At 41.8% G+C, this 27,026-nt stretch overlaps 1 protein-coding gene across 2 annotated transcripts in view; it reads right to left on the bottom strand.

Moving 5' to 3' along the window:
• The window catches only part of LOC121875782 (diacylglycerol lipase-beta-like), a gene marked incomplete at its 3' end in the record, with an annotated part of 56,941 nt that overhangs the window by 9,791 nt on the left and 20,124 nt on the right, over positions 1-27,026 (bottom strand). For both annotated transcript variants that reach the window (XM_042380477.1, XM_042380478.1), the window contains 5 exon segments: positions 1,251-1,395; positions 1,576-1,686; positions 11,446-11,569; positions 22,972-23,161; positions 24,061-24,225. In XM_042380477.1, coding sequence (XP_042236411.1) covers positions 1,251-1,395; positions 1,576-1,686; positions 11,446-11,569; positions 22,972-23,161; positions 24,061-24,225 — 735 coding nt within the window.

Genomic DNA, 27,026 nt, shown 5'->3' with positions numbered 1-27,026 from the left:
GCTTAGCAGTCAGGTACAACGGCCATCAAGACAGTGGGAAGGACTTTGTTGGTGCCAACATCGGGTCACAAGAAAGTCTACAGACCAGCTCCCACAGGACCAGCTCTAAAGTTAATCTATATGTTGACTCTATGTTTCTGTATTGAAAGCTTTTGTCAACCAAGTGACCCACTCCCCGATCTCACCGTATGTAACTTATCATCTCTGTTCATTGTATATTTTCAGCCATCGGGCTGCCATGTTATCTTAATAAACCGTTAATTATTATTATTTCACACACACACATTTATAAGCCAGGAATAACTCTTTCTTTCTTTCTTTCTTCTTACATTATAGGAATGGTGACAAGACACCTTCATGTAATACACTATATTGGAGAGGCCAGTCCGTTATATCGAGGTGGGTAATAAACCCGTTATATTGAGGCTTTAACCAATGACCTATACAGTAACACCTCAGTTTACGCAGGTTTCGTTTACGCATTTTGTCATTTACGCAGTACCCTGCCAGAACCAGAATACCCAATTTATGCGGTGCATCTACTCATATACGCAGAGAGCGGCTGGCGGTCCTGCCGCGCCGCCATTTTTGGATTTAAACCTTGATTTTTCCTAACCTAACCTAACCTTACGTAAGTGTTAAACCTTGATTTTTTCTAAGCTAACCCAACCTGACGTAAGTGTTAAATCTTGATTTTTCCTAACCTAACCTAACCTTACGAAAGTGTTAAACCTTGATTTTTTCTAAGCTAACCCAACCTGACGTAAGTGTTAAATCTTGATTTTTCCTAACCTAACCTAACCTTACGAAAGTGTTAAACCTTGATTTTTTCTAAGCTAACCCAACCTGACGTAAGTGTTAAATCTTGATTTTTCCTAACCTAACCTAACCTTACGTAAGTGTTAAACCTTGATTTTTTTCTAAGCTAACCTAACCTGACGTAAGTGTTAAACCTTGATTTTTCTTTTACCTGGTACAGTATATTACATTCTCTTATTGATATTTCTCTTCTATATTATGTGTGTGTGCATACCATCAGAAAGTTAAGATGTTATTTTCACTACAACGTAGGTATTGTGTCGGAAAGAGTGGAGTTTGGGAGTCGGCCCAGTCTCTATTTCAATTAATCCCATATGTTCTGTTATTCCATTTACGCGTTTCCCGTTTTACACGAGCGTCCACGGGTTCAACTGACCGCGTAAATCAGGGTATTACTGTATTAATAAAACTGAAAACTGTTGAGCACTAACCAGTAATGACCAGACCATAGCCACTGCGGGCAGCGAATGCTTCAGCCAATGCTCTCGTTTCATCTAGTCTTCTGAGCACAAACCTCGCTGCCTGTACCATACCCTTGTGGGCCAGGCAACTCTCAGGCAGCCCTTCAATACACACCTAAGAAAAACACTTGAAAAGTCATCTTGTTATTATTGCAATGTCTCACTCACACCTCTCGTAATATCTCACTCACACATCTGGTAACATCTCGCTCACACCTCTCGTAACATCTCACATCTGGTAACAATGATCAACAACATGTTTAAACAGACAACACAATAAGGGACCAATACTAACATTAGTACACTGAGCGTTGAGGTCGGTGATTGCATCGTGCAGGGAGAGGGTTCCTCTTATGGCCACCACCACGTTCTGTGTTTCATCATCAATGGCAACAAAAAATGGCACCTGGAATAAATAGTAGAGTAATAAGGTACAGTAGATCATGCCAATACCCTGCACTACATCCTTGACCACCGAAGGGTCAAGACGTACCTGGCGCTCCTCTCGGAGCAGCCAGGTCAACTGTTAAGTTGGCCCATACCAACCCACTCCCCTGAACCCTCCTCCCCACCGGAATATCAACAAGTTCTCGCCAGAAGTTACAATTTCATTTAGGAAAGGAACGGAACCAGTGTTAAACAGAGGTGAACAGTGGTGAACAGTACTTAAGTCAGTTAGAACAACTCAACAGTAACAGTCGTACCCAAGTTAACCTTCACACAGTGAGGTCCCAGGTACCCAGTGATAACGGCCCGTGAGACCCAACAACAACCAGCGATGTGTTAATCCGTCTACGATAGGAAGGACTGGGACCACACCTCACTCATATAACACCATCTGTGAGGGAATTACTATATCACATGTCCCTCATAACACCATGTGTGAGGGAATTACTGCACCACGTCAAGTCCCTCATCACACCATCAGTGAGGGAATTACTACACCACGTGAGGTCCCTCATAACACCATCTGTGAGGGAATTACTACACCACGTCAGGCCCCTCATAACACCATCTGTGAGGGAATTACTACACCACGTGATGCCCCTCATAACACCATCTGTGAGGGAGTTACTGAGTTACTACACCACGTGAGGCCCCTCATAACACCATCTGTGAGGGAGTTACTACACCACGTGAGGACCCTCATAACACCATCTGTGAGGTAATTACTACACCACATGAGGTCCCTCATAACACCATCAGTGAGGGAATTACTACACCACGTGAGGCCCCTCATAACACCATCTGCGAGGGAATTACTACACCACGCCAGGTCCCTCATAACACCATCTGAGGGAACTACTACACCACATGAGTTCCTCCTAACACCATCTGGGAGGGAGTTACTACACTACGAGTTTGCTGTTCAACACCTACATTAATCTGTATGTTCACTGTAAGTTCCTTTACCTTTCTCTAATGAAGGCTTTTGTTAAACCACCAATGTATGTAATAAGTCATTTATGTCCAATGTATATTTTTAGCCTTCGGGCTGCAGAATTTTTTCAATAAACCGTCAATTATTATTATTATTATTATTATTATTATACAGTTCTACAAAGCCTGACTCTTATGGGTATAGGGGGCCCCAACTCATGAGATCATTTGTGTAATCTATGTTTGAGGATTATTTGTGTTGGGAGGCATAAGACGTTGTGTGTGTGTGTTGGGAGGTGTAAGACATTGTGTGTGTGTGTTGGGAGGTGTAAGACGTTGTGTGTGTGTTGGGAGGTGTAAGACGTTGTGTGTGTGTGTTGGGAGGTGTAAGACGTTGTGTGTGTGTTGGGAGGTGTCACACAGGGTGGTAAAATACGTCTAGTGTGGCAGCATTATGTCAGTGTTGGGGTGCAAGTACTGCTTGCTCTCTCGCTCTCAGCTGCCGCCGCTGATTAGCCCTCGTGGCGAATGGGGAAGCAAAAGTCTTCCCCTGCCAGTACACAGCCTCCTCACCTTCAAGACTCCTGCTGTGCCTCCTCGTGGCAACACACGGTAACTGGGTGCCTCGTGGGCCCAGGCTAGACCAGCAGGGAATCCTGGAGTAGCAGTGGGCCCCAGAGGGACAGCACATAGGCCCACTAGCATGTGGACACGTTTAGGCTCCTACCAACCACCGCCCTGCTGCCTTGCAGATTAACCTTGGTAGGTATAAGGCTACGGGAGTAAACCACGAACGAAAAATCTGTGGTGGAGCCCAGCATCAGGCAGACATGCTTACAAAGCTCCAACAAGACCCCAACAGCGGTGTAGGCGGAAGAGGTGACCACCATGGGAACCCAACGACTACACCGGTGGACGAAGGCAATGCATGATGGACAGGCTACTAAGGTGAAACCCAACAAACTGGGCTATCGGCAGTCCATTGCAACTCTCCCTCTCCCCAGTCATTGCAACACTTGCACCACTGGATCAGGAAAAGGGAGAGCCAAAAATGTGTGGTTGCAGCCTGCGCTCCTGCCTCACCACATAAATCAACTCAAGCGCAGCCATCATCCAGCCCATCATACCTCTCAACATCATCAAAACCCCTAAACCCACAAAAGTCCTATGGCGATGGACGAGTGGCGATGGGGTACAGGCAGAGATGACTGCCGGGAGTCTCTAGTCACAACTCTGCACATGGGCGGCACAGATAAGATGGTCGTTTATGCACTGAGATCTAGGCAGTTGTGCAATCCAATCCAGTCTGTGTGACTGAGCAGCCCTTTTAAGGAGCCAATCTGCTCACCCCACATGGGGAGGGGGCTAGAAAAGATGCCCTAAAAATAGCCTGCCTATAAACCCAACCTGACAGGGCAACCACACCCAGTAAGCTCATCCTTATGTGGTCAAAAACACGATCATAATCACAGATCCAAACAAAAACAAATTATACAACCTCTTATGGTTGCTGCATGGAATGTCAGGACCCTTCTGGATACTGGTACAAATGATCGTCCTGAAAGAAGAACTGCCCTTGTGGCAAAAGAGTTGGCTAGGTATAACATTGACATAGCAGCCATTAGTGAGTCGCGACTCCCAGACGAGGGCCAACTCACAGAAAGGGGCTCTGGCTACACCTTCTTCTGGAAGGGTAAGCCTATTGTGGAGAGAAACCGCATTTATGGAGATGGTTTTGCCCTCCACCAATCCATCCTACACAGGCTAACTGAAATGCCTGTTGGGGTTAACGAGCGCCTCATGACGCTTCGAGTCCCACTGAATCACTCATGTCATGCCTTCTTCATTAGTGCATACGCCCCAACACTGGATACAGAGGATGACATCAAGGAGGCTTTTTATGCCGACCTTGACAGAGTGCTAACCTCTATCCCCAGAGAAGACAAGGTTGTGCTCCTTGGCGACTTCAATGCCAGATTTGGCAGAGATACTGACATTTGGCAGGGAACCATAGGGAGAAATGGACAAGGCAAGTGTCATCCTAACGGCCTACTCCTCCTCAGCAAGTGTGCTGCACACAACCGCACTATCATCAATACCTTGTTTAGGCAGGCCGACAAGTTCAAGGGTTCGTGGCAACACCCAAGATCCAAACACTGGCATCTCATTGACTACATCATTGTCAGAGAAAGAGATCACTGAGATGTCCTCATCACCCGTGCCATGCGTGGCTCAGACCACTGTGACATTGATCATCGACTTGTCAGAGAAAAGCTCTCACTTCACATCGCCCCAAAACGGTGAAGGCAGCAAGCCTCCAGAACAGGTTTTAACACTAAGCATCTGGAGGATCCAGCGGTAGCACATGCTTTCAGAGAGCAGCTCGAACATGGGCTGATAAACAACCAGGCAAAAACAACCTAATCCCAGTGCTGAATGGGATATTCTCAACACTGTCATGACAAGCCTGCAGTGAGACTCTCTGCCAGATCAAAAGAATACACCAGGACTGGTTTGATGAAAATGACCCGATAATTAATGTACTCATCGATGATAAACATGCTGCTTTTACTGACTGACAGAACAACCCTCAGTCTCAGACCAAAGCTGATACCTTCCACAAGAAGAAAGCGGTGGCTCAGCGAGAACTTCAAAATCTAAAGAAAGATTGGTTTAAAAATAAAGCATGTGAAGCATAAAAATTTGCAGATCAGCACAAGATGCGTGAATTTTTTTAATTCCATTAAAACATTTTATGGGCCAATCACTCGTAGTGCAGCCCCCCTCCGCTCATCCGACAGTAACTTCATAATTAAAGATGATGAAGGCCTCCTTCAGCACTGGAAAGAGCACTACCATTCACTGCTCAACCAAAACACCGATGTGGATGTCCTGAAAACCCAGCAGGTCCCTCATCATCCAGAGCTGACCCATCTCAGCTATCCTCCATCCCTGGATGAGGTAGCTAGTGCCATCAAACAGATGAAAAATAACAAAGCCTCAGGGCCTGATGGGATCCCAGCCGAGGTGTATAAAGCAGGAGGACCTCTGCTTACCAGCCGTCTCCACTCTCTCCAGGAGAATATATGGGAAAAGGAGGAAATCCCCCAAGCTCTTAAAGACGCCTCCATCATCAATATTTATAAGAACAAGGGAGACCGGTCAGACTGTGGCAACTACCGCGGATCTCGCTGCCCTCTGTAGCTGGCAAGATTATTGCCCGAGTCCTCCTAAACAGACTTCTTCCTGAGGTGGAAAACTTCCTCCCAGCATCTCAATGTGGCTTTAGACCAGTGGTGTCAAACTCAAAACCTTTCAAAGGCCAATTCTTATTTTAGTTACCCTCTTCAGGGCCAACACAAATGCTATACAGCTGCTCCTTGACTTATGAAGGGGTTAGGGACCCAAATCCGGGTCATAAGTCGAATTGGTCGTAAGTCGAAAATGCGAAAATAATACAGTGGTCCCTTGATTAACAAACACAATTGGTTCCAACATACAGAAAAAGTACATGCAAAATGAAGCCAAAAAATGCATAAAGTCAGAAACACTCCTAAAAATCCCTGAAACTGGCCATAAATCACTATATTGTATACTGTATATATTTCATGTAGATCCACAATGAAAACGAGGATAAGATAAATCTTGATAAAATCACACGGGAAAAGGGAAACAACGGAGCACCTTAGCTTTCGTCTTTATTCAAGACATCTTCAGAGGCAACTGTTGCCTCTGAAGATGTCTTGAATAAAGACGAAAGCTAAGGTGCTCCGTTGTTTCCCTTTTCCCGAGTGATTTTATCAAGACTGTATATATATATACGTACATATACACTAGAACTCTTAAATCTCTACAGGTGATTAATTTTTATCTCTTGTGCAAAATATATGAAGTTTATATTCAAATTATTCACTAGACAAAATTTTTAGTACCCTAATCGTTTAGTACATGTACAGTACAGGTTTGCACTTAGGTCATTTATTTATTTTACGTTTCTTTTAGTATGGTGTGTGAATGTAAATTAATAAAAATAAATGAAGAAATTTATGCAAATCTACCCAAAAATACAGATGAAAAACTCTACATTATAAAATGTAGTACAGTACACTAATGTACTAAAATTTTTATCTCTTGTGCAAAATATATTATGTTTACAGTGACCCCTCGTTTAACGAACGCCTCGGTTAACGAAATTTCGGTTAACGAACTGCCTTCCATAAGGATCTTCAGTTCGGTTAACGAACAAAAATTCGGTTAAAGAATTTCTTACGAACCGACCTCAACATGTTTTAGCTAGCACTGGCCGGGCAACCAGCTTTAGTATCAGTCCGCCAATACATTAATCGGTTCTAGGGCTTAAATTCCTTACCATTTTAATAAATATCAAGAAGTTTATACTATTCAATAATTTTAAAAGTTTAATATTCAATTTTGTAGTCATTTTAACAATTATTGAACATAATTGAAGGTAGAGTGACTAGTTTAATGCGCGGCATCCAGCCTCTTAACACAGCAAACAGGCGTTAGTCTCTCTCTGTTTTCACTGGAGGTAACATCTTGCTTGAGACTCTCTTCAACTAAACGCTTTTTTTCTGTGTTTCCAAGCAAATTATTGGTCATTTTGAAATATATTTTACATATTGACAATGTATAATGCAGTGCAGTGTTGATTTAAAGAAAATAATCTTGAAATACACCAAGAGAACTAAAATTTTATGGGGAAATGGTGCCATGGGGTGACTTCTCTTCCACCCCAATGCCTTCTCTTCTTCCTTCTCCTCCACCCCCATTCTAATTCCCATCATCATCATCATCATCATCCAGGAGCCTTCTACATACACACCTCAAAGTAAGTGAACTTTTCTACCATTTTTGTTGAATTTAGGAAATTTTCGGTGAGCTGGAACCAATTACCCAAAAACCCATTGAAACAATGGTTTCGGTTAACGAACTTTTCGGTTAACGAACAACCTGCTGGAACGGATTGAGTTCGTTAACCGAGGGGTCACTGTATATTCAAATTGCAGGTATTCACTGTATTGCAAGGATTCCAACAATGCAAATTATATTCTCCTAACTTTAGTCTGAGATATTAAATAAAATAAAAACTTTAGGCCTACAACACCAAACCCTGGAGGGGAGAGAGGGAGGGAGGGAGGGGTGACAGTGACATGTTTGACAGTTAGCGCTGAAGGTCTAGTGAAGTATTTATTTGTTTATTTGTGTCCTTTAGATTGAGTTTTTGTTTTTTGCTTATAAAATGTCATAGAAGTGACCGGGGAGAATATAATTTACATTGCTGGAATTCTTATAAGATAGTGATTAATTTGAATATAAACGTCATATATTTTGCACGAGATAAAAATTTTAGTACATTGTACATTTTAATAATGCAAAATTTTTTCAACTGTATCTTTGGGTAGATTTACATAAATTTCTGGGTGTCTCTTTTTCTTCTCAACATCGAGAACTCTCACTTTTAAGCTTGCCAGCCATTTTAAAGTGAATTACAAACGAAAATTTTGTCAGTACACAGCGCAATCACTAACGTTGGGACTCGAAAATACGTAATTTAATTTTTTTTTGTACGACTGGGGCGGTCGTATGTCCGGGTGGTCGTAGGTCGAGTATGTCGTAAGTCGAGGAGTAGCTGTATTCCATATTTGCAGGATGGAAATTTACAGCTTCACACATTGCCTTACAGCTTACATGGCTTACCAGGAATACCTCATTTGGGTTTGCCCGGTCTTTAGTATGTGAAATTCATTTTACTTAATAAACATGATTAACGCTAATAATAGGATAGCAAAAGGCATACAGTCATTTCTGCTACAACGCGTGTTTTGTCAACGCGAATTGGCTGTAACACGATTGATGAATAGAAGAACGATATTTGTAAAACGCGAATGCGTGTTGGCTGTAATGCGATTCCGCTCGAACGTTTTAAGTGTACCGTCGCTTGACGCGGGGTTATGCAGTGTTTACAGTTCACGTTCGACATCACATGCTCAATTGATTCATGTGTTTTGTTTGTGAAGTGTTATTTGATAGGGATTCGATAAATTTCATCCTTTTTTTGCAAATTTAGCTGCTCCCATAAATACTGTATGAAAAAAATAAATAAAAATAATGTTTCGCAGTGCGGACTAATAGCCTTTTACACCCGCGCTCTCTGTTTCCATCACACGATCAGTTGAAACACGTGGGTTGTTTTGAAGTGTCCTCAGTGATTTTTGCTTACTATTTCTCCAATTTTGTGATATTAACTGTGACTATGGAAAAGAAGAATATCTCCAAGAAGCGTTCTGGTGATCGCATTCCCGGTGATGATCGTAAAAGAAAGGCATGACTCCTCAACCTCAAAATCACCCTTCTCCCCAATCAAGTTATACGTATTCATATTTTTCCAAGGTAAAGTTTTATATTTACTGTATGATTTCATTATTAGATATGAGTGTAACATTTATTTAGACTGCTATCCTTTGTGTTAGGCTAACTACTAAATTTTTTTCGATTTCGAGTAATCTGCACCTAACCCAATTTTCTCCACAAGTCCTGTTATTTCTATTGCGTGAATTTCTACAACGCGAGGTTTTACAAGAACACAACTATCACGTTGTAGCAGAACTGACTGTATAGTACTGTATACCCATTATTTTGGGGCTACAATTTATTATAGAATTCCATTTGTGTTTTCAAACTTAAGAGCTCAACCTTGTTATGACAGCTACGGTATGTACAGTACAGTACATGCAGAACAAGAACTATCAAGCAACTCACAACCTTGACCTCATTTTACACTCCACTGCAAACGTTTTTCTTCCACAAGTTTTTCTATATTTGGCTGCAAAGGTGATATTCCAAGTCGGTGATGACATCCAAGTGCTTACCAGTAATACGGGTTTGGTATTTCATACCTAATTCTATCATAATTTCAAGGGCTGATAAATTTTACCGTCATTCTGCGGGCCACACCTGACCATCCCAAGGGCCACATTTGGCCCGCGGGCCATGAGTTTGATACCCCTGCTTTAGACCATCAATTGGCATCACTGACAAGATACTTGCTGCCCGCCAGATACAAGAAAAGTGCAGAGAATAGCGTCGTGACCTGGACAAAGCTTTCATCGACCTTACCAAGGCCTTCGACTCGGTCAACAGGGAAGCCCTCTGGTGGACCCTCAGCCGATTTAGCTGCCCACCAAAACTCATTGCAATCGTGAGGCAACTTCACGATGGCATGAACCTCAGTGTCCTGTACAATGGCACCCAGTCCGAGATCTTCCCATCCAAACAGGGGTTAAACAAGGGTGTGTACTGGCACCAACTCTCCTTTCCATTTTCTTGGCTGCCTTCCTGACTCGTGCTAGTGCCAATTTAGCCGGCGGGGTGGACATCCAGTACCAGATGAAGGGTCTTTTCAACATAAGATGACTCCAGGCAAGAACAAAGGTGTCGGCAGCTTCCATTACTGAACTTCAGTATGCAGACGACCTCACCCTTGTCGCTCACACTCAACGTCTACAGTAGATCCTGAACACTTACGCAGATGTGTAGCACACTTCGGCCTTGAGGTGAATGTACGCAAGACTCAGATTCTCTTTCAGCCTGCCCCTGGTTCAGTATCTCAGCTCAAACCTGTCCACCACCGCGGACATTAATGAAGAGATTTAGCATCGGATCAGATATGCATCTCAAGCCTTTGGCAGACTCCGAAACCGTGTCTTCAGCTGTAAGGAGCTGAAATTATCTACAAAGCTGCACGTATATCGAGCAGTGGTCCTCCCCACCCTGCTATATGGCAGTGAGACATGGGTCACATACAGGAAGCACCTCAAGGCATTTGAAAACTTTCACCAACGTAGTCTATGTTCCAACCTCGGAGTTCGCTGGGAAGGCAAGAAAACAAATGCCAGTGTCCTCGCTGACACCAACTGTAGAAGCATCGAGGCTACCATTATCCATGAACAACTACGCTGGACTGGCCATGTTACCCGCATGGATGACAGTAGACTGCCAAAGCACCTACTTTACAATCACTTAATGAATAGTAAACGTAACACCGGGTATAAGGATAGTCTTAAGACAAACCTGAAAAAGTGCCAAATCGAAACCCTCACCTGGTAATCGATTACTCCACACCGTAACGCTTGGAGGAGCACCACATGAGTTAGCCCGACTGCAAGCTGAGGCAGACAAGCGCCAACGCCGGAAAGATGCTGCCAACGCCACTCCCTCACTAGATGCAGCCCTCCACTTGTGCAACAAAAGTAACGACATTGCCGGTCCCATGTAGGCCTCTTTAGTCACCTCAAAACTCACCAACGTAGGTGACATCTCTAATAACTCATATCATTGTATTATAGCTGGATGATTGTCATACAGTACTCGATTCTGAGTGACAGCAAAGTAGTAGTCGTAGTAGTTGGGAGGTGTAGGTTGGTGTTGTTAGTGTGTGTGTGTGTGTGTGTGTGTGTGTGTGTGTGTGTGTGTGTGACAGTATCGGTGTGTAGATTCACAGAAAGATGATGATCAGATAGGATGGGAGTTGATAATGAAGGAGGGGTGACAGTACCCCAGGTGGGAGAGAATTATGGGACATGCAGAAAGCAGTGTGTGGTTCCCAAAAGAGCCTATGAAAGAATCAAAATATAATAAATACTGAAGGGAAAAGTTAAGAACACAAAGCTGTACTAATCAATACAAGAACATTTATATGAGAAGTGTTTACACCACCATGCAGAGTGTTAGGTTAAGACATCTCTCCTATAACACATTACAGTACCTCATATATCTTGTTGTGGAAGGTGATGTAGGTGATGTTTTCCTCCGTGAGGCCTGTGATGGCCCTGAGTGCTGCAGTGTGGCACAAACAACAGTTGTCCTGCATCACGTAATTTGGCGCTGCTCTGTGGGTGACCACTCAATAATTATACACTGAGTCAAGGGCTATTTGGTACACTGTTCTGACAATGGGTTATACTGTACCACACTTGTCTCATACAGTATAGTTGGAGCTTCTTACTCCACAGATCTATTACACTTGTTGACATGGTGCCTTAACCCTTTGAGTACAGGACGGGTTAAACCATCACCCTTAAGGGGTTAAACCATCACCCTTAAGGGGTGGACCAGAGGAGAACTTAATTATTATCAATGAAGACTAAACACCAGACATTAATACTGTACACTTCCTCAACAAGTATTGTCACTTTTTGGTCTTTTCAAGTTGAAACACTTGGGAAAAATACTTTGAGATAATCTTCAGTGTATCATGATATGTTGGTATGGCTACTTGACAGTATGCAAATATACACAAAGTATATGTAGTATTTATAAAATATTTACAGGAAAAAACTTAAATTGATGGTTTAGTACGGTTGTGTAAGTTCACTATACCCTCATTAATATGACAAGAAAAGGGGCTTTCGCTCACTTGAATTACAGAAAATTTCAATTTAACTGAGTTCGAAATATTTTGACACTATTAGACAATTTTCGAATTTGGGTGTTCAATTATTCATTCAATTTTTGTTCAGTTTTGCATTTTATTCACATCGTTCTGAAGATTGTTCATCATTATTCCAACCAACAAACATTCCTTGGCTGCCACAAAAAATATTATATTTATAATTACTGTACAAAAAAATATTTTCTAAATGTAAATACAGGGGGTCCCTGACTTACTTACCACCACCTGCTGATTTTTTTTTTTTTTACGGGAATTAGCCCACCCGGGCACAGGTCAAACGACCCACAATGGGACCTGGGGGGCGGAAAAAAAAAACAGAAAGAAATTGAAAATAGAGAAGAAAAAGGTTATATTGTGTTAATCTACACCACCAAGATGCCTGAAAATCAGCTTTTTAAAGAGAGAGAGATTGCATAAGTATGGAAACACAGAAGAAGGCAGAGCATTCCACAGTTTGGCTGTGTGAGGAAGGAAGGAGGTACTATAACGGGTCATTCTAGTGTGACCGACATCCACAGAGAAACGGTGGGCACCGCGGGCAAGACGTGTGTTACGAGCCCACGGCCTTGCCGGCGGTACACAGGATGCCAAATCCACCGAACATTGCCCATTAAAGTGCCTGTAAAAGAGAGAGAGAGTGAAGCAACATTGTGGCAAAGAGAAAGGGAAGAGAGATTGTCAACTAAAGGAGGAGAGTAAATAAGACGAAATGCCCTTCATTCCACCCTATCTAATAGTTGGACACAAGAAGAGCCACCCCAGATATGAGAGCAGTACCCCAAGTTAGGACGAATGAATCCCTTATATACTTGAAGCAACTGCTCAGGATTGAAGTAGCTACGGCATCTGTACAGCATTCCCAACTTTCGGGAGGCAGCTTTAGCAATGTTGAGGATGTGTGGCTTCCATGACATATTATTGGAAATAGTGAGGCCTAACATATCTATTTCAGAATTTGGCAGAATGATTGCATTTTGAAATATAATTGGTGGGATATCATCTAATTTACTAAGTGTAATTGGTAAATATTGAGTTTTATTACTATTTAACTTAACCAAGTTTGTACCTCCCCATTCAGAGATGCTGCACAGATCCACATTGATAGAAGTAATGATATCAGCTCTAGAAATAGATCTAGTTTGAGAGTTAGGAGGAAGGGGAAACTGTGAAGAAGAGTGTAGAGTAGAATCATCAGCGTAAGAATGGATAGAATTAGTTGTAGTGTGAAGTAAATCATTGATAAAAAGAATGAAGAGAGTAGGTGAAAGAACAGAACCCTGTGGGACACAACTATTGGTAGAGAAAGAGCGAGAGATCGATCCCTCGACAACAACTGCCATGGATCGGCTCTCAAGGAAGCTAGAGATGAGAGAACAAAGTGGGGGAGAGAAACCAAAAGAGGGAAGTTTAGAAACCAAAGACTTGTGCCATACCCTGTCAAATGCTTTGGAGATGTCGAGGGCCACGACGAAAGTTTCCCCATAATCCCTAAGAGAGGATGACCAAAGATGACCGAGGTCCAAAATTTTAGCTCACCCAGGCTCACCAGACAACAAATTATGCTTCCAATATCTTCCCAGGCAGTAGTACTTCCCTGTTCGATAGCTGCCTACAACACATTGTGCTTCCAATATCTTCCCAGGCAGTAGTACTTCCCTGTTTGATAGCTGCCTACAACACATTATGCTTCCAATATCTTCCCAGGCAGCAGTACTTCCCTGTTTGATAGCTGCCTAGAACACATTATGCTTCCAATATCTTCCCAGGCAGTAGTACTTCCCTGTTTGATAGCTGCCTACAACACATTATGCTTCCAATATCTTCCCAGACAGTAGTACTTCCCTGTTTGATAGCTGCCTACAACACATTATGCTTCCAATATCTTCCCAGGCAGTAGTACTTCCCTGTTTGATAGCTGCCTACAACACATTATGCTTCCAATATCTTCCCGTACTTCCCTGTTTGATAGCTGCCTACAACACATTATGCTTCCAATATCTTCCCAGGCAGTAGTACTTCCCTGTTTGATAGCTGCCTACAACACATTATGCTTCCAATATCTTCCCAGGCAGTAGTACTTCCCTGTTTGATAGCTGCCTACAACACATTATGTTTCCAATATCTTCCCAGACAGTAGTACTTCCCTGTTTGATAGCTGCCTACAACACATTATGCTTCCAATATCTTCCCAGGCAGTAGTACTTCCCTGTTTGATAGCTGCCTACAACACATTATGCTTCCAATATCTTCCCAGGCAGTAGTACTTCCCTGTTTGATAGCTGCCTACAACACATTATGCTTCCAATATCTTCCCAGGCAGTAGTACTTCCCTGTTTGATAGCTGCCTACTGTACTGCCTTTACCTGATGACTTATTTTTTACTTTCATTTACTGTATTTCATTGTTCTGTTTCTTCTTTGTTCTTAAATTAAGTGATTACATAAGGACTTAGGCTGTGATATAATGGGATTTTAAACAATATTCTGTAAGTACAGTGTGTACATAGGGTATGTGTTTCAACTTAAGAAAGTCTGTAGGAACAGAGCTCGTACATAACCAGGGACTGCCTGGACAGTAATAACAAAGTAATAATACAGTCAGCAGTGTTGTACGCGTCAACGAAAAAATGGCGCCGTCAGCATAAACGGCCGAGAAATTTGATGCCGTCGGCGTAAACGATTTCATAAATTGACGCCGTCAGCGTCAACACCTAGCGTCAACGAGTTTTCGGTGACGTACATATGCAGCCCCGAAACGCATATTCTCCTGTGTATGGGAGTAACATGCAAAATAAAAAAATATTCATTAATTTTTAATAATTTATTATGATTTATATTATATCATTTTAATTATTCAATTGTCCCCTCACAAGAATACTAGCATCTCAAAATGCTTGTCGCTCATTCTGCTGCTCTTGGGCCTCAAGACGTCCTTGCCCACAGAGAACATGCGCTCCACTAGAGGGGATGGGGGTGTTGTATTTGATGAACAACTCCCTCATGGCCTTGTTGGGGAAGGTGTCCTTGTCGAAGGTTTCCAAGGTTTCTCCCCCAGGAAACGCTTGGAAAGGTCACTGGTTTTTTTCATTCCTGCAGGGGGGGGGGTCTCGTACAGGGCCTGGAACAATTCGTCCTCCACATCATGGTCTTTGTTGTCTCCCTCACTGCTGCTGTCAGTCTCATGCACGGACTTCTCCACCAACCTGGACATCTGGTTGGTGTATTTTCCTGACTTGAAAATTCAAATCTGTAGAAAGCTGCGCAGGTGCGCGGGCGGCGGGCGCGGCAAAATTATTTCCCGTCGTTTTTATAACAAGATGATTGAAAATCGAACTTGGAAAAATCTAAAATTTTAGAAGCTTGACGCTCCGCTCGGGTGAAAAGTTGACTGTGTCACCTGTAGCATCACCTGCCCAAAAAATTTATGGCGTCGGCGTTAACAAAAAGTTGTCGCCGTCCACTAACGGTGTTAAATTAACGGCGTCAACGTACGACACCGACAGTAATAAATAAATGTAACACTTACACTGCGAAGTGAGTTGATAATATGTAGATGCTATTCCAAAAGTGGAATGTTCACACTGGTAAATGAAGTCAAAACTAACACTGGAGAAATATAAGACAACATCCAAGAGCTGGTACACTTCAGCCAACTGACAGGGAAAAAAGACAAAGAACAAAGTCACATTACCTGTCTCCTGAGTTGAGGGATAATTTGGATGACTGACAGTGTTCAGGATGAGGTCAGTGGACCCTGGACCTGATCCTGAATATACCAATTACCCAAATTTGGGGAGCAGAAGTACAGTGGTCCCTCGGTTAAAGAAGGCCTTTGTTAACGAATTGTAATAGGCCCCTGTCTCATCAACAGAATGTATTATATAAATGGGTCAATACATCTGATATTATATTCAGATTCACCCCCTGTAACTTTCCACTGTCTATGAGTAAGACATGAGATGGACACGTGAGCGGGTAACTCACCCAAGAGGGCGAGACCCATAGCTCAGCATTTCTGTAAGCACGCACTGCGATGCCCCTAAGCTTCAGTAGCTCACCTCAACTCATATCGTAAGGACGTGACCTAACGTTTATCATACATAAACGCCGTCCCTTTCTCATTCACTCCTAGACAGTGAGACTTACGGTTGATATACACTCAGGAATTATATCTACAACCTTTTATAATAAAACAAAGGAACTACCGTTTGGGTTTCGTTACTTAAAACCCAAATATAAATATGTGTGAACGGACTGGTTAATTGGACAAGCAGCCGATTCATATAGGTGGCAAGCGGTGTGTACGGATTCTTCAAACTGGTAATCGTATCATCCGTCTGTGTCTTGTGAAAAACAAGAAACCACACAGCAGTGACGCGTTACATAATCCGAGTGTTTAAAACTATATCCCGTATTGAGACGATATGTAGTGAGCGCTCCTTGTCTCTGTCACATACAAATACGTGCAGAATTCGTAATATACATATATTACAGCCTGTTGGTACATATACAAGGAGCCGGTTGAGATAGACTCCACTCAGCATTCCCTAGACATTACAGTGTTGCAGTGTTGAAGAACAGTTTTGTAGCCTGGCCTACCAATTGGTATTTTACTAACAGCTGAGCGGTATTGTTGTGTCGTCAGCGCGAATTACGAATTCCGGTGTCATCATACAGATTTCCATATATACGTGGACTGTGAAGACTTGGCATACGGCAGTTTCGCCAGCGAACCAGCAACCACCAGTGTGATAACCAATCATCGTTTTCTGATCGCCGGAGGAGGAACTCACCTAATTCAAGTGGACTCGTCTCTCACCAAAGCAGAAGCGTCTCTCGTTGCCAAGGAAACCAGCAGCAGCGCACGCAACCTAGGAAGAGGCCCCGCCCACACTCCACCCACCACTCCACTCAGAACTTTTGAAGGATCACATTTTCTATACAGACGTACTACTCTGTATAAATAGGTATTTAAATTACATAGTTCTACACACATGAACACGTTCGAGAGATATCTTCACACCGATAGGTTCGTCGGATAGGATTATTTCAATGATAAAGTGTCGAATGTAAGATTAATGTATTGAAATCCTATAATCTACAGTAGTTTGTAAGTGTCTGTCTACTTATTGATAGTTTAATAATTAACTACAAAACACATTCATTTGTCTTGTAAATGAGAGGCAAGTGATCTACTTGCTGTTAAGTATTCATTGACCCAAGGGGGCTAATAGATAATTTCTAAGTTTCCCATGTCTAATGTAGATGAAATCGAACGCCTAGCGCAACTGTTTGCTGATAACCAACTCATCGATGATCAAGCCCAGACTGACATAGATTTTGAGTATGGAACACAGTTAAATGATTCGGTAGGAAGTAGTGAGAACGTTATAGACGAATCATTTGACGACTTAAACCGTCGTACCCTACGGTCTGGTAATCACTATAGTACCTCACCTAAGTATACTAAAGCAGTTACCCCTGTTACAGGTGATAGTGTGTCTGTTGCTAAATCGGTAACAACCTTAACCCAGCCTTCAGTTAAGAGTAAGAATACTAACTTGCTTAATACTAACACTAGAATGACGTTCTCTAAACCTCACACCAGTACTACTACCACACCTAAAGCTGATAATGTTATTAATATCATGCAGAGCGGTGATTATGTTCGAAATTTCACGGGACAAGACGATTATAGGGTCGCACATTTTATTCGTGCATGTGAAGATAGCATGCGCAATAGTCACATAACGACTGACGAAGAGAAGAAAGCATATGTACGTTCCCATATAACGCAGGGTTCCTATGCAGGCAGTCGTTTAAATGCGTTTGGTTTACAAAGTCCTGACTATGAAAAGTTCAAGCGAACGCTAATTGGGATTTTTGGGGGTAGGTCACAGCTGGGCCAACTTCAGATGTCACAGATGCCTCACTCTCAGACTCCTTATGCGACACACTTAGCTCCGATCGCTCCTCTCCGCCTAACATATAAACAGAAAACATCGTTACGATGCGCACATTGTAATAAACGTGGCCACGTAATGGAAGATTGTTTTCAGCTCCGAGGTAATAGTGCTAATTTTAAGGCCACACCCGGTGCAAAGCCATTCTCAAGGTCAAACAGTGAGGTAGCCAAAGCAGCACCTCCTCCTACCCAGACAGTGCGCAAATGGTGCGCTCTTCACAAATCGACATCTCATAGTTCACATGAGTGCGATATACTAATAAAGGCTAGGGGAGTGGACCTAAGTGAAACGGAGGTGTCGTATAGGCACAAGCAGAAACGTCCCCAGGACAAGTCATTGGGAGAAGACAAGCGCACACCACAGCACGGAGAGGGATAGATAGGGTTGTTCCCACCCCTCCTCACAGCACGTCTATAGCAGCCTCGTTAATAGCGGCGCTTAGAAAAGTGGAAGTGTTGTCAGTGCCGGTGAGAGTGGATAATACCAGATTGGCTCTTGATATAGACACAGGTGCTTGCGCTAATGTATTGGCCTTGACATCATATCACGAGTTACAACGTAAATTCCCTCACCACAAATTCAAATGGAGGCCTAGTAACGCTGAGCTCGAAGGAGTTTCAGGTACTCAGCTGAGCATCAAAGGAATGGTGACGTTACCACTCAGATTCTCAAGACGTGGTTCTCCCTTCTACGCGGACTTTTATATAGTTCAGCAGTTTAATTTGCCAGCTGACGGGTTACTTGGTCTACCAACTCTTCGAAAGAACATGATAGATGTTCATCCACGTAATAATAGTGTTACGTTTAAAGGTGTTTCCTACACAGCAATGAGTCATTCTGAACCTATGCTCACCGCTAGGACGAAAGTGTTGTCTACCAATCCTATTAAGAGGAAGGCGGATCATGCGTCAGAGATATCTCTCGACCTCAACCACACACCTTCCCAGCGTGATTACAGCAGCAAGAGTTGGAAGATAGTACCTGCAATTTTGAAGAGTACTCTCCATTACCAGAATGAGGAATTCACCAACGCAACAATCCTGTGAGCTGAAGTGAACATTAGTTTCTGCAAATGATTTGTTCACTGCCCAGGGTGTGACAGGACGTGACTGCAGTTGTTGAGACTACTCATCAATCAACATCCTGTCAACAAAATTCTTTCGTATGGCGTGAACAACCCCCAGTTACCAGCACTCAGCACCCACCCTAGTGATGATGACACATCCGGTCTGAGAGATGGTCTCTGCATTCTGAGGTATGGTGTTGTGGATGACGTTGTGTGACCATTAGCGGCGGTTTGCTATACTCAGGATTTTTTGTGAACATTGACCCAATCACCGGACCTTGGAATCAGCTGTGTCTGCTGAGACACACACACACAAGTCTACGGGATTGCGGCAGCAATTTCACAATATCACGAATCTTAAATAAAGGATGTTATTTGTGTGATTTTCTAGATATCACAACAATGTCGAAGTGCAACCAAATAAATTCCCAATTCGAGGTATTGTTGCGAATTGCCAACAGACTCGACTGGCCAGGATAGATCAAGTAGCGCCACATGTTAAGGTGATCGATCATCCTCAGGGCAAGACACGCCTGTTAGAGCTGCTTGCCGACTATAGACATATAGTAGCCTTGCCAGGGGAAACGCTAGGTCAGACAGATTTAACATCCCATCATATAGCGTTAAAGGAAGGAACCAACCCTATTTACGTACCAGCTTATAGACTACCTCATAGCCAGCGCGCTGTAGTGCAAGATATGGTACAGGGTATGTTAGATGAGAATGTCATTAGACACTCAAAATCCCCCTTTAACAGCCCATTATTCCTCGTCCCGAAAAAGGATGGTGGATGGCGCCGTCATAGATTGCAGGCGCGTAAATGATCAAACAATCCCTGATAGGTACCCAATGCCTATCTTGAGCGACATATTGCAATCCTTAGGCAAGGATAATGCGGTATTTAGCAACTTAGATTTGCTTAGTGGGTATTGGCAAATACCACTCGATGAAAAATCACGAGAAATCACGGCATTTAGCACGCCTCTAGGCCACTTTGAGTTTCACTTCAGCCAACTGACAGGGAAAAAAGACAAAGAACAAAGTCACATGACCTGTCTCCTGAGTTGAGGGATAATTTGGATGACTGACAGAATTCAGGATGAGGTCAGTGGACCCTGGACCTGATCCTGAATATACCAATTACCCAAATTTGGGGAGCAGAAGTACAGTGGTCCCTCGGTTAAGAAGGCCTTTGTTAACGAATTACCTTCCATAAGAATCCTCATTTCGGTTAACGAACAAAAATTTGGTTAATGAAATTCTTACAAAAATGTTTTGACATGCTTTGGCTTGCTCACCAGCTGGAAGATTAGTCTGCCAATACAGTAATCGGTTCTAGGGCTTATATTCGTTAAAATTGGAGTAAATATCAAGAAGGTTGTACTATTCACACCTCTTCCCTCCCAGACCAGATATCCCTCCTCCTAGTCACAGGCCTGGCATTTGACATTATTAGGGACCTGCCACTCTTTGCCATAAACAGATAAAATGTACCGGGAACTTTCCCCCCACACACTCATCATTCCCTCACTTTATGTAACTTGACAAAACCTATGACCCTTCAGGCTTTTACGCCCTTAATGTACGAGTCATAAAGGCAAGTATGAACTTTTCATACTTCCCTATTGGGCGCTGTAAACGCTTCTGCGCTTCACCTTGCACAGGATGTAAGGGGGTGCCCAATAAACTAGCCCCCTCGGGGGCAAATCTGAAATCTGTTGTACTATTCAATAATTGTCCAAGCTTTATATTAATTTTTTTTTGTCATTTTAACACTTATTTAACATAATTGCAGTACAGGGAACTAGTTTTTGGTGCACCAATCACCCACTTCACTCACCCACCAAGGCCTCAGTTTGTATCTCTGTTCAGTGGAGGAAACATCTTGCTTGAGACTCTCTTGAACATAAAATATTTTTACATTTTTACAGTACAATTATTGGTCATTCTGAAATTTATTTAACATATTGACAATATACAGTATAGTGCAGTGCAGTGTTGATTTATTGACAATATACAGTGCAGTGCAGTGTTGATTTAAAGAAAATATAATTGAATTACACCAAGTGAACTAAAAATTTTATGGGTGAAATGACGGCACGAAGCATGGGGTGATTTCTCTTCCACCCCCACTTCCTTCTCTTCTCCCTTCTCCTCCACCCCCACTTCTAATTCCCATCATCATCATCATCATCAACCAGGAGCCTTCTACATACACACCTCAAAGTAAGTGTACTTTACTGCATTAATTTTTAGTTCGTATGTAATTTTCGGTGAGCTGGAACCAATTACCCAAAATCCCATTGAAACAATGGATTCGGTTAACGAAATTTTCGGTTAACGAACGACCCTCTGGAACGAATTGTGTTCGTTAACCGAGGGACCACTGTACTTTGGCGGTGGTTAGAGTGGTGTAAAATGAAACATAAATAAACAAATTAAATTAAACTTTCCCCAGAATAGATGAGAATGTTTTGCATATAAAGTTGTCAGACAGTGTGCATCGAAAACTTATATTCCATGAATGTATATAGTTATGCTATTACTGTACTGTACTGTATATACTATATACAGTACAGTACAGTAATAGCATAACTAAAATAAACTTAAGACCTCACTGAGAATAGTGATAATGGCTGCACACAATACTTGGCAACTATCCATAGTGAACATCAAGATGATGAATCACATGATGTTCCTTACGGTATGTGTAAATAAATGTGACTCATCACCCAACACCACTCTTTGTAATCACCAAAAGTCGACCTTTCAAAAAGATGAACAAGACTGAGGTTTGTAGATTACTGAAAATGGAGTTGGCAAGTTTTACAGTTGAACTCATCAAAACATGTTTATAACACCAAGTACTGTACAGTGTAAGAACAATTAACATGATACAATTATTAGGTTTAGGATCACATGAGCGCTACATTGTAAACATTGACACCTGCCAATTTAAACATTATATTCGTAATTCTTTTACAAACAGAACAACAGTCCGTGAGTTTGCATTACAGTTAAACAAATACAATCCTAACCTATGTTAACTATTTTGTTGCAGCCACATTATATGTTATATACTGTATGGCGGCTTACCTCCTCAGTTGTCTAAATACTGTACCTGAGCATAAAACAAAGCAAACTGTGGAATCTTGGCTTCAAGAAAATTATATCGCAACTTATGTTTTTCATTCCAAAGTTAACATAAAGAGGAGCTATAAATATTATTACAACACTACAGTATTAAGAAATGCATTTACAATCAGACATACCAACCCTTGCAATAACACAACAGCCATACTGCTCATTCTGAAATTCATTAGACTCAGCAGTAAGGATACTGTACTGTACTGTACTGTGCTGTGCAGCTCTTAGATCCTATCCCAGAAACTCATATTACCCAGGTAATTAATGATGTTATTCAATTACCAACAATCTGTCTCCTGTACAATACCGTTTCCTCTATGATATTAAACATTAATATTGTTATTTTCACAAATTAAAATGATTAAGTTAGGAATTTTTTCTATTTTATTTCGCACTTAATAAAATCCATATATGATATTCCAGCCAGTACAAATAAAGAAAGCAGTATTATAGTTAGTGTTTGTCCCTATACAGTACAGTACAGTACAGTACAGTACAGTACAGTGCTGTGCTGTGCTGTGCTAGTAACAAGATCAAGACCTAGTGTCACAAGTGTAAGCTATACTTGAACACAAATGGGTTATTACCTGATACAAGTCATGACTTGTTTTTTTTTTTGTTACTAGACACTTTTAAAAACACTAATGGAAGATATTTTTACCTGCAACACGTACAGCAGTGTAAGTGGGACCAGAGGGAGCAGCACGCCTGACAAAACCTCCCATACACAAACCATGGCCAGCCATACGATGCCAGGGCAAATTTCATAAAGTGGTGAGCGCTGCCGACTTTCATCCACTCCGGGCGAGGTGACTGCTGGTGCGGCAGTCCTCCCTCATCCTGCAGAGCACCTGAACAGAAATGCTTAGATTTAGCCAAAAGTCTTATTCAAATATTTCATAATAGTGTGCAATATCTACACAATTTACGAGACACAACTCTCAGCTGTTTATAGTTCTTCCATCAACACTTGCAGACTGTGATAGGCAGCACAAGTCAGGTCAACTGCTATACAGATATCTCCCTATTTACGATGGGGTTACCATCCCGATAACCCCATTACAGGTCAAAATATCATAGACACGGATCATTACAACAAGGGGTTCAATGGGATACGTTCCCAGCCAGGACGACACCCACATGTATCACCCAAAATAATATTGATACACTAATACTATTAATAAAACACAATTAAACAACAACGACCACATCAATAAGAACGAGTCTGGTCATCATTACACGAGGCTAAGGGGACTCTTGAAGGTGGAGTGGAGACGTCACTCCCACACAACCTCTTGGAAGTCTCATGCCATTTCTCAATGTCAATTATCACTTCCAGAGACACAGTTTTCCTGGGTGCCTTGGCTTTCAAAGTTACATTGTTTATTCAGTAACCAAAACAAAGTACAATGTGAATGTTAGTGATGTCCTCTCACTGGCACGTGTGATCACCGGGGAACAAAGCTCTGGACTGTAGTGAACCGGGTGACCTCACGCGGGTAGACGGCAGCCGATAGTACAGCGAGAGATGCGTTCCACATTCCTCGTCGGCCGAACGATGACCGTCGTTAAAGTGAATTTTTTGATCATATATAGGGGGGTGGTCTTAATACATGCCCATCGTTCAAGTGAAATATCGTAGATAGGAAGATCATGAGTCAGACAATACCCGTATCTGCAATAGGCAAGCACTACATGTATAGTACAAGCAAATAAATCTACAATAACCCGTCTGTTGTACGGCACTCACCAATGCTGGCCGTGGAGGAGCGACAAATGGGCATATGGAGGTTGGTCTTCCTGAAGGACTCCTCCTGACGCTCCTCATGCTTCCTCTTGAGCCTCAGCAGGACCAGAGCTGCTGCCAGGTCTGATGCCACCAAGTCACTGTCCTCAAACAGAGAGGCAAACACATCTGTAAGTGTATGAATATGAAGACAATAGTTGTACACCTCTAACATCATCATGAAGACAATAGTTGTACACCTCTAACATCATGAAGACAATAGTTGTACATCTCTAACATCATGAAGACAATAGTTGTACACCTCTAACATCATCATGAAGACAATAGTTGTACACCTCTAACATCATCATGAAGACAATAGTTGTACACCTCTAACATCATGAAGACAATAGTTGTACACCTCTAACATCATGAAGACAATAGTTGTACACCTCTAACATCATGAAGACAATAGTTGTACACCTCTAACATCATCATGAAGACAATAGTTGTACACTTCTAACATCATGAAGACAATAGTTGTACACCTCTAACATCATGAAGACAATAGTTGTACACCTCTAACATCATCATGAAGACAATAGTTGTACACCTCTAACATCATGAAGACAATAGTTGTACACCTCTAACATCATGAAGACAATAGTTGTACACCTCTAACATCATCATGTAGACAATAGTTGTACATCTCTAAAATTTAATGGCAGTTGCAAAAAAAATTACATTAAAGTCCCAGATTTCAGAAGGGCAAACTTTGATAGTTTGAAGAGGCAGCTGAGAGAAGGGGTATCACGCTTGGGGGTGAATTACATGACCTCACACAATGTACCCACAGAGGGCGACCTCACCTTACCCGGAGACCTGACGGTTGAGAATGACCTGATAACGAGATCTGAGGTTGACGAGTTCCACAACAACTTATATAATGAGTTACTTATTGCACAAAGGCAGAACATACCATACAGAAAACTCAGATCAAACAACAATGACCCTAAATGGATAAATAATTATTTAAAGATTATTATTGGACAAAGGTAGGCTATAGGTAGGAGAATAAATCGTGGTGAAGTTTACCTCCAAGATTACTATGAGGTATTGGCCAGTAGGGTTAAGACCGAGAAAAGAAAAGCAAAGAGGAATAATGAACTGAAGGTAGCAAGGGAGAAGTCAAACCCCAAGGGATTCTATCAAATGTATCAAACTAAAACACGAGAAAAGATTGGACCAATACAGTCAGATACCGGCGAGCTAACTGATAACGACGGAGAACTGAGCAATAATCTGAATAAATATTTTTGAAAAGTTTTCACCACCGAAAATTTAAACATGATACCTGAAGCACCGACTCTATACAGAGATGGTGAAGAAAATAAATTAAGCGAGATAGTAGTGACTATAAGTAACGATGTTACTTAGCAAATACAACTCCAACCCGACTTAAGACCACCCGGACATACGACCGCCTCAGTCGTACCAAAATGTCAGTGATTGCGCTGTGTACTGACAAAATTTTTGTTTGTAATTCACTTTAAAATGGCTGGCAAGCGTAAAAGTGAGAGTTTTGTGGTGCTGAGAAGAAAAAGAGACACCCAATTTAGATTTTCTATGTATTATTTAAGCATTTTCGACTTAAGACCTGGATTTGGGTCCCTAACCCCGTCGTAAGTCGGGGAGGAGCTGTAAATAAACTAAGGCCTAATAAGTCACCTGGTCCTGATGAGATATTTGCCAGAGTATTAATGGCATGTAAGGAAGAGCTTAGTATGCCCTGAGCAAAGTTGTTTAACATGTCCTTAAAAACAGATGTAGTACCAGAATCCTGGAGGATAGCAAATGCAATACCGATTTTCAAGAAGGGAGATAGATCACTATCCTCTAACTACCGACCAATTAGTCTAACATCAATTGTAAGCAAATTACTGGAAGCAATAATTTCAGACTCTATTTGAAATCACCTGGAGAAGCACAAGTTTGTATAATATGGACACGAAGTAGTACCTTAAGCTGTGTATTCTTATATTACTCTATTAATTATGTATAGTAAAGTATTACAGAACATGTATTAATCCTATGTAATATTTCCATTTATTATGCACCATGTTATGTACTGTATGTGAATTACCATATTTACATTTTATGTATTCAGCTTGTGAACGCTGGCATCTGTACATGCCAACGTGGAGTGATACAGAAAGTTGAGATCGCTAGTCCTTATGGTGAGGAAGCCCTCTGTCTAGTGTTCCTCTGTATTTGTCTCCCGTACGAGAATAAGAACCTATTTTCAAGATAACAAGTGTTTGTGTATACCCTCAGTAGTGTAGAACATTTTGGGGGTATCAAAGACAAACATACAATGATTCCCAACACGGCTTCATAAGCGGGCGTTCATGTCTAACTAATCTATTAACAATCTTTTCAGCTGTTTTCGAATCAGTGGACGAGGGGTACGACTATGATGTGGCATATCTTGACTTTAGCAAAGCCTTCGACAGAGTCTCCCACGAAAGACTAATAAGAAAAGTGGAGGCTCATGGTTACAGGACAGAAAACAGCGAGTGAGCATTAACGGCACTAAATCCGATTGGAGTAACGTCACAAGTGGAGTACCCCAAGGATCAGTACTTGGACCATTATTATTTATTATATACATAAACGACATAGATATCGGCATAGACAGCAACATAAGTAAATTTGCTGACGACACCAAAATAGGTTGTGTAATTAAATCTGACGAGGACTCCGCAAAACTACAGGAAGATCTAAACAAATTTTTTGAATGGTCTGAAAAATGGCAGATGAAATTCAATGTGGAGAAATGTAAAGTACAGTGGGGTATGCTATAACGAACGGATCCTACTACGAATATTCCCATAACGAACGGTTTTACCTATAAAATTGAGAATGCTATAACGAACGAAACTCCTACAACGAACATTATTTAAAATTTTTATTCTTTTTTAATAATTTAT

The sequence above is a fragment of the Homarus americanus genome, unplaced genomic scaffold, assembly GCF_018991925.1.
Source record: "Homarus americanus isolate GMGI-L3 unplaced genomic scaffold, GMGI_Hamer_2.0 scaffold22250, whole genome shotgun sequence".
Classification (NCBI taxonomy): Eukaryota; Metazoa; Arthropoda; class Malacostraca; order Decapoda; family Nephropidae; genus Homarus; species Homarus americanus.
The sequence above is the reverse complement of the archived record's forward strand: the minus strand, read 5'-3'. Positions and strand labels throughout refer to the sequence as shown.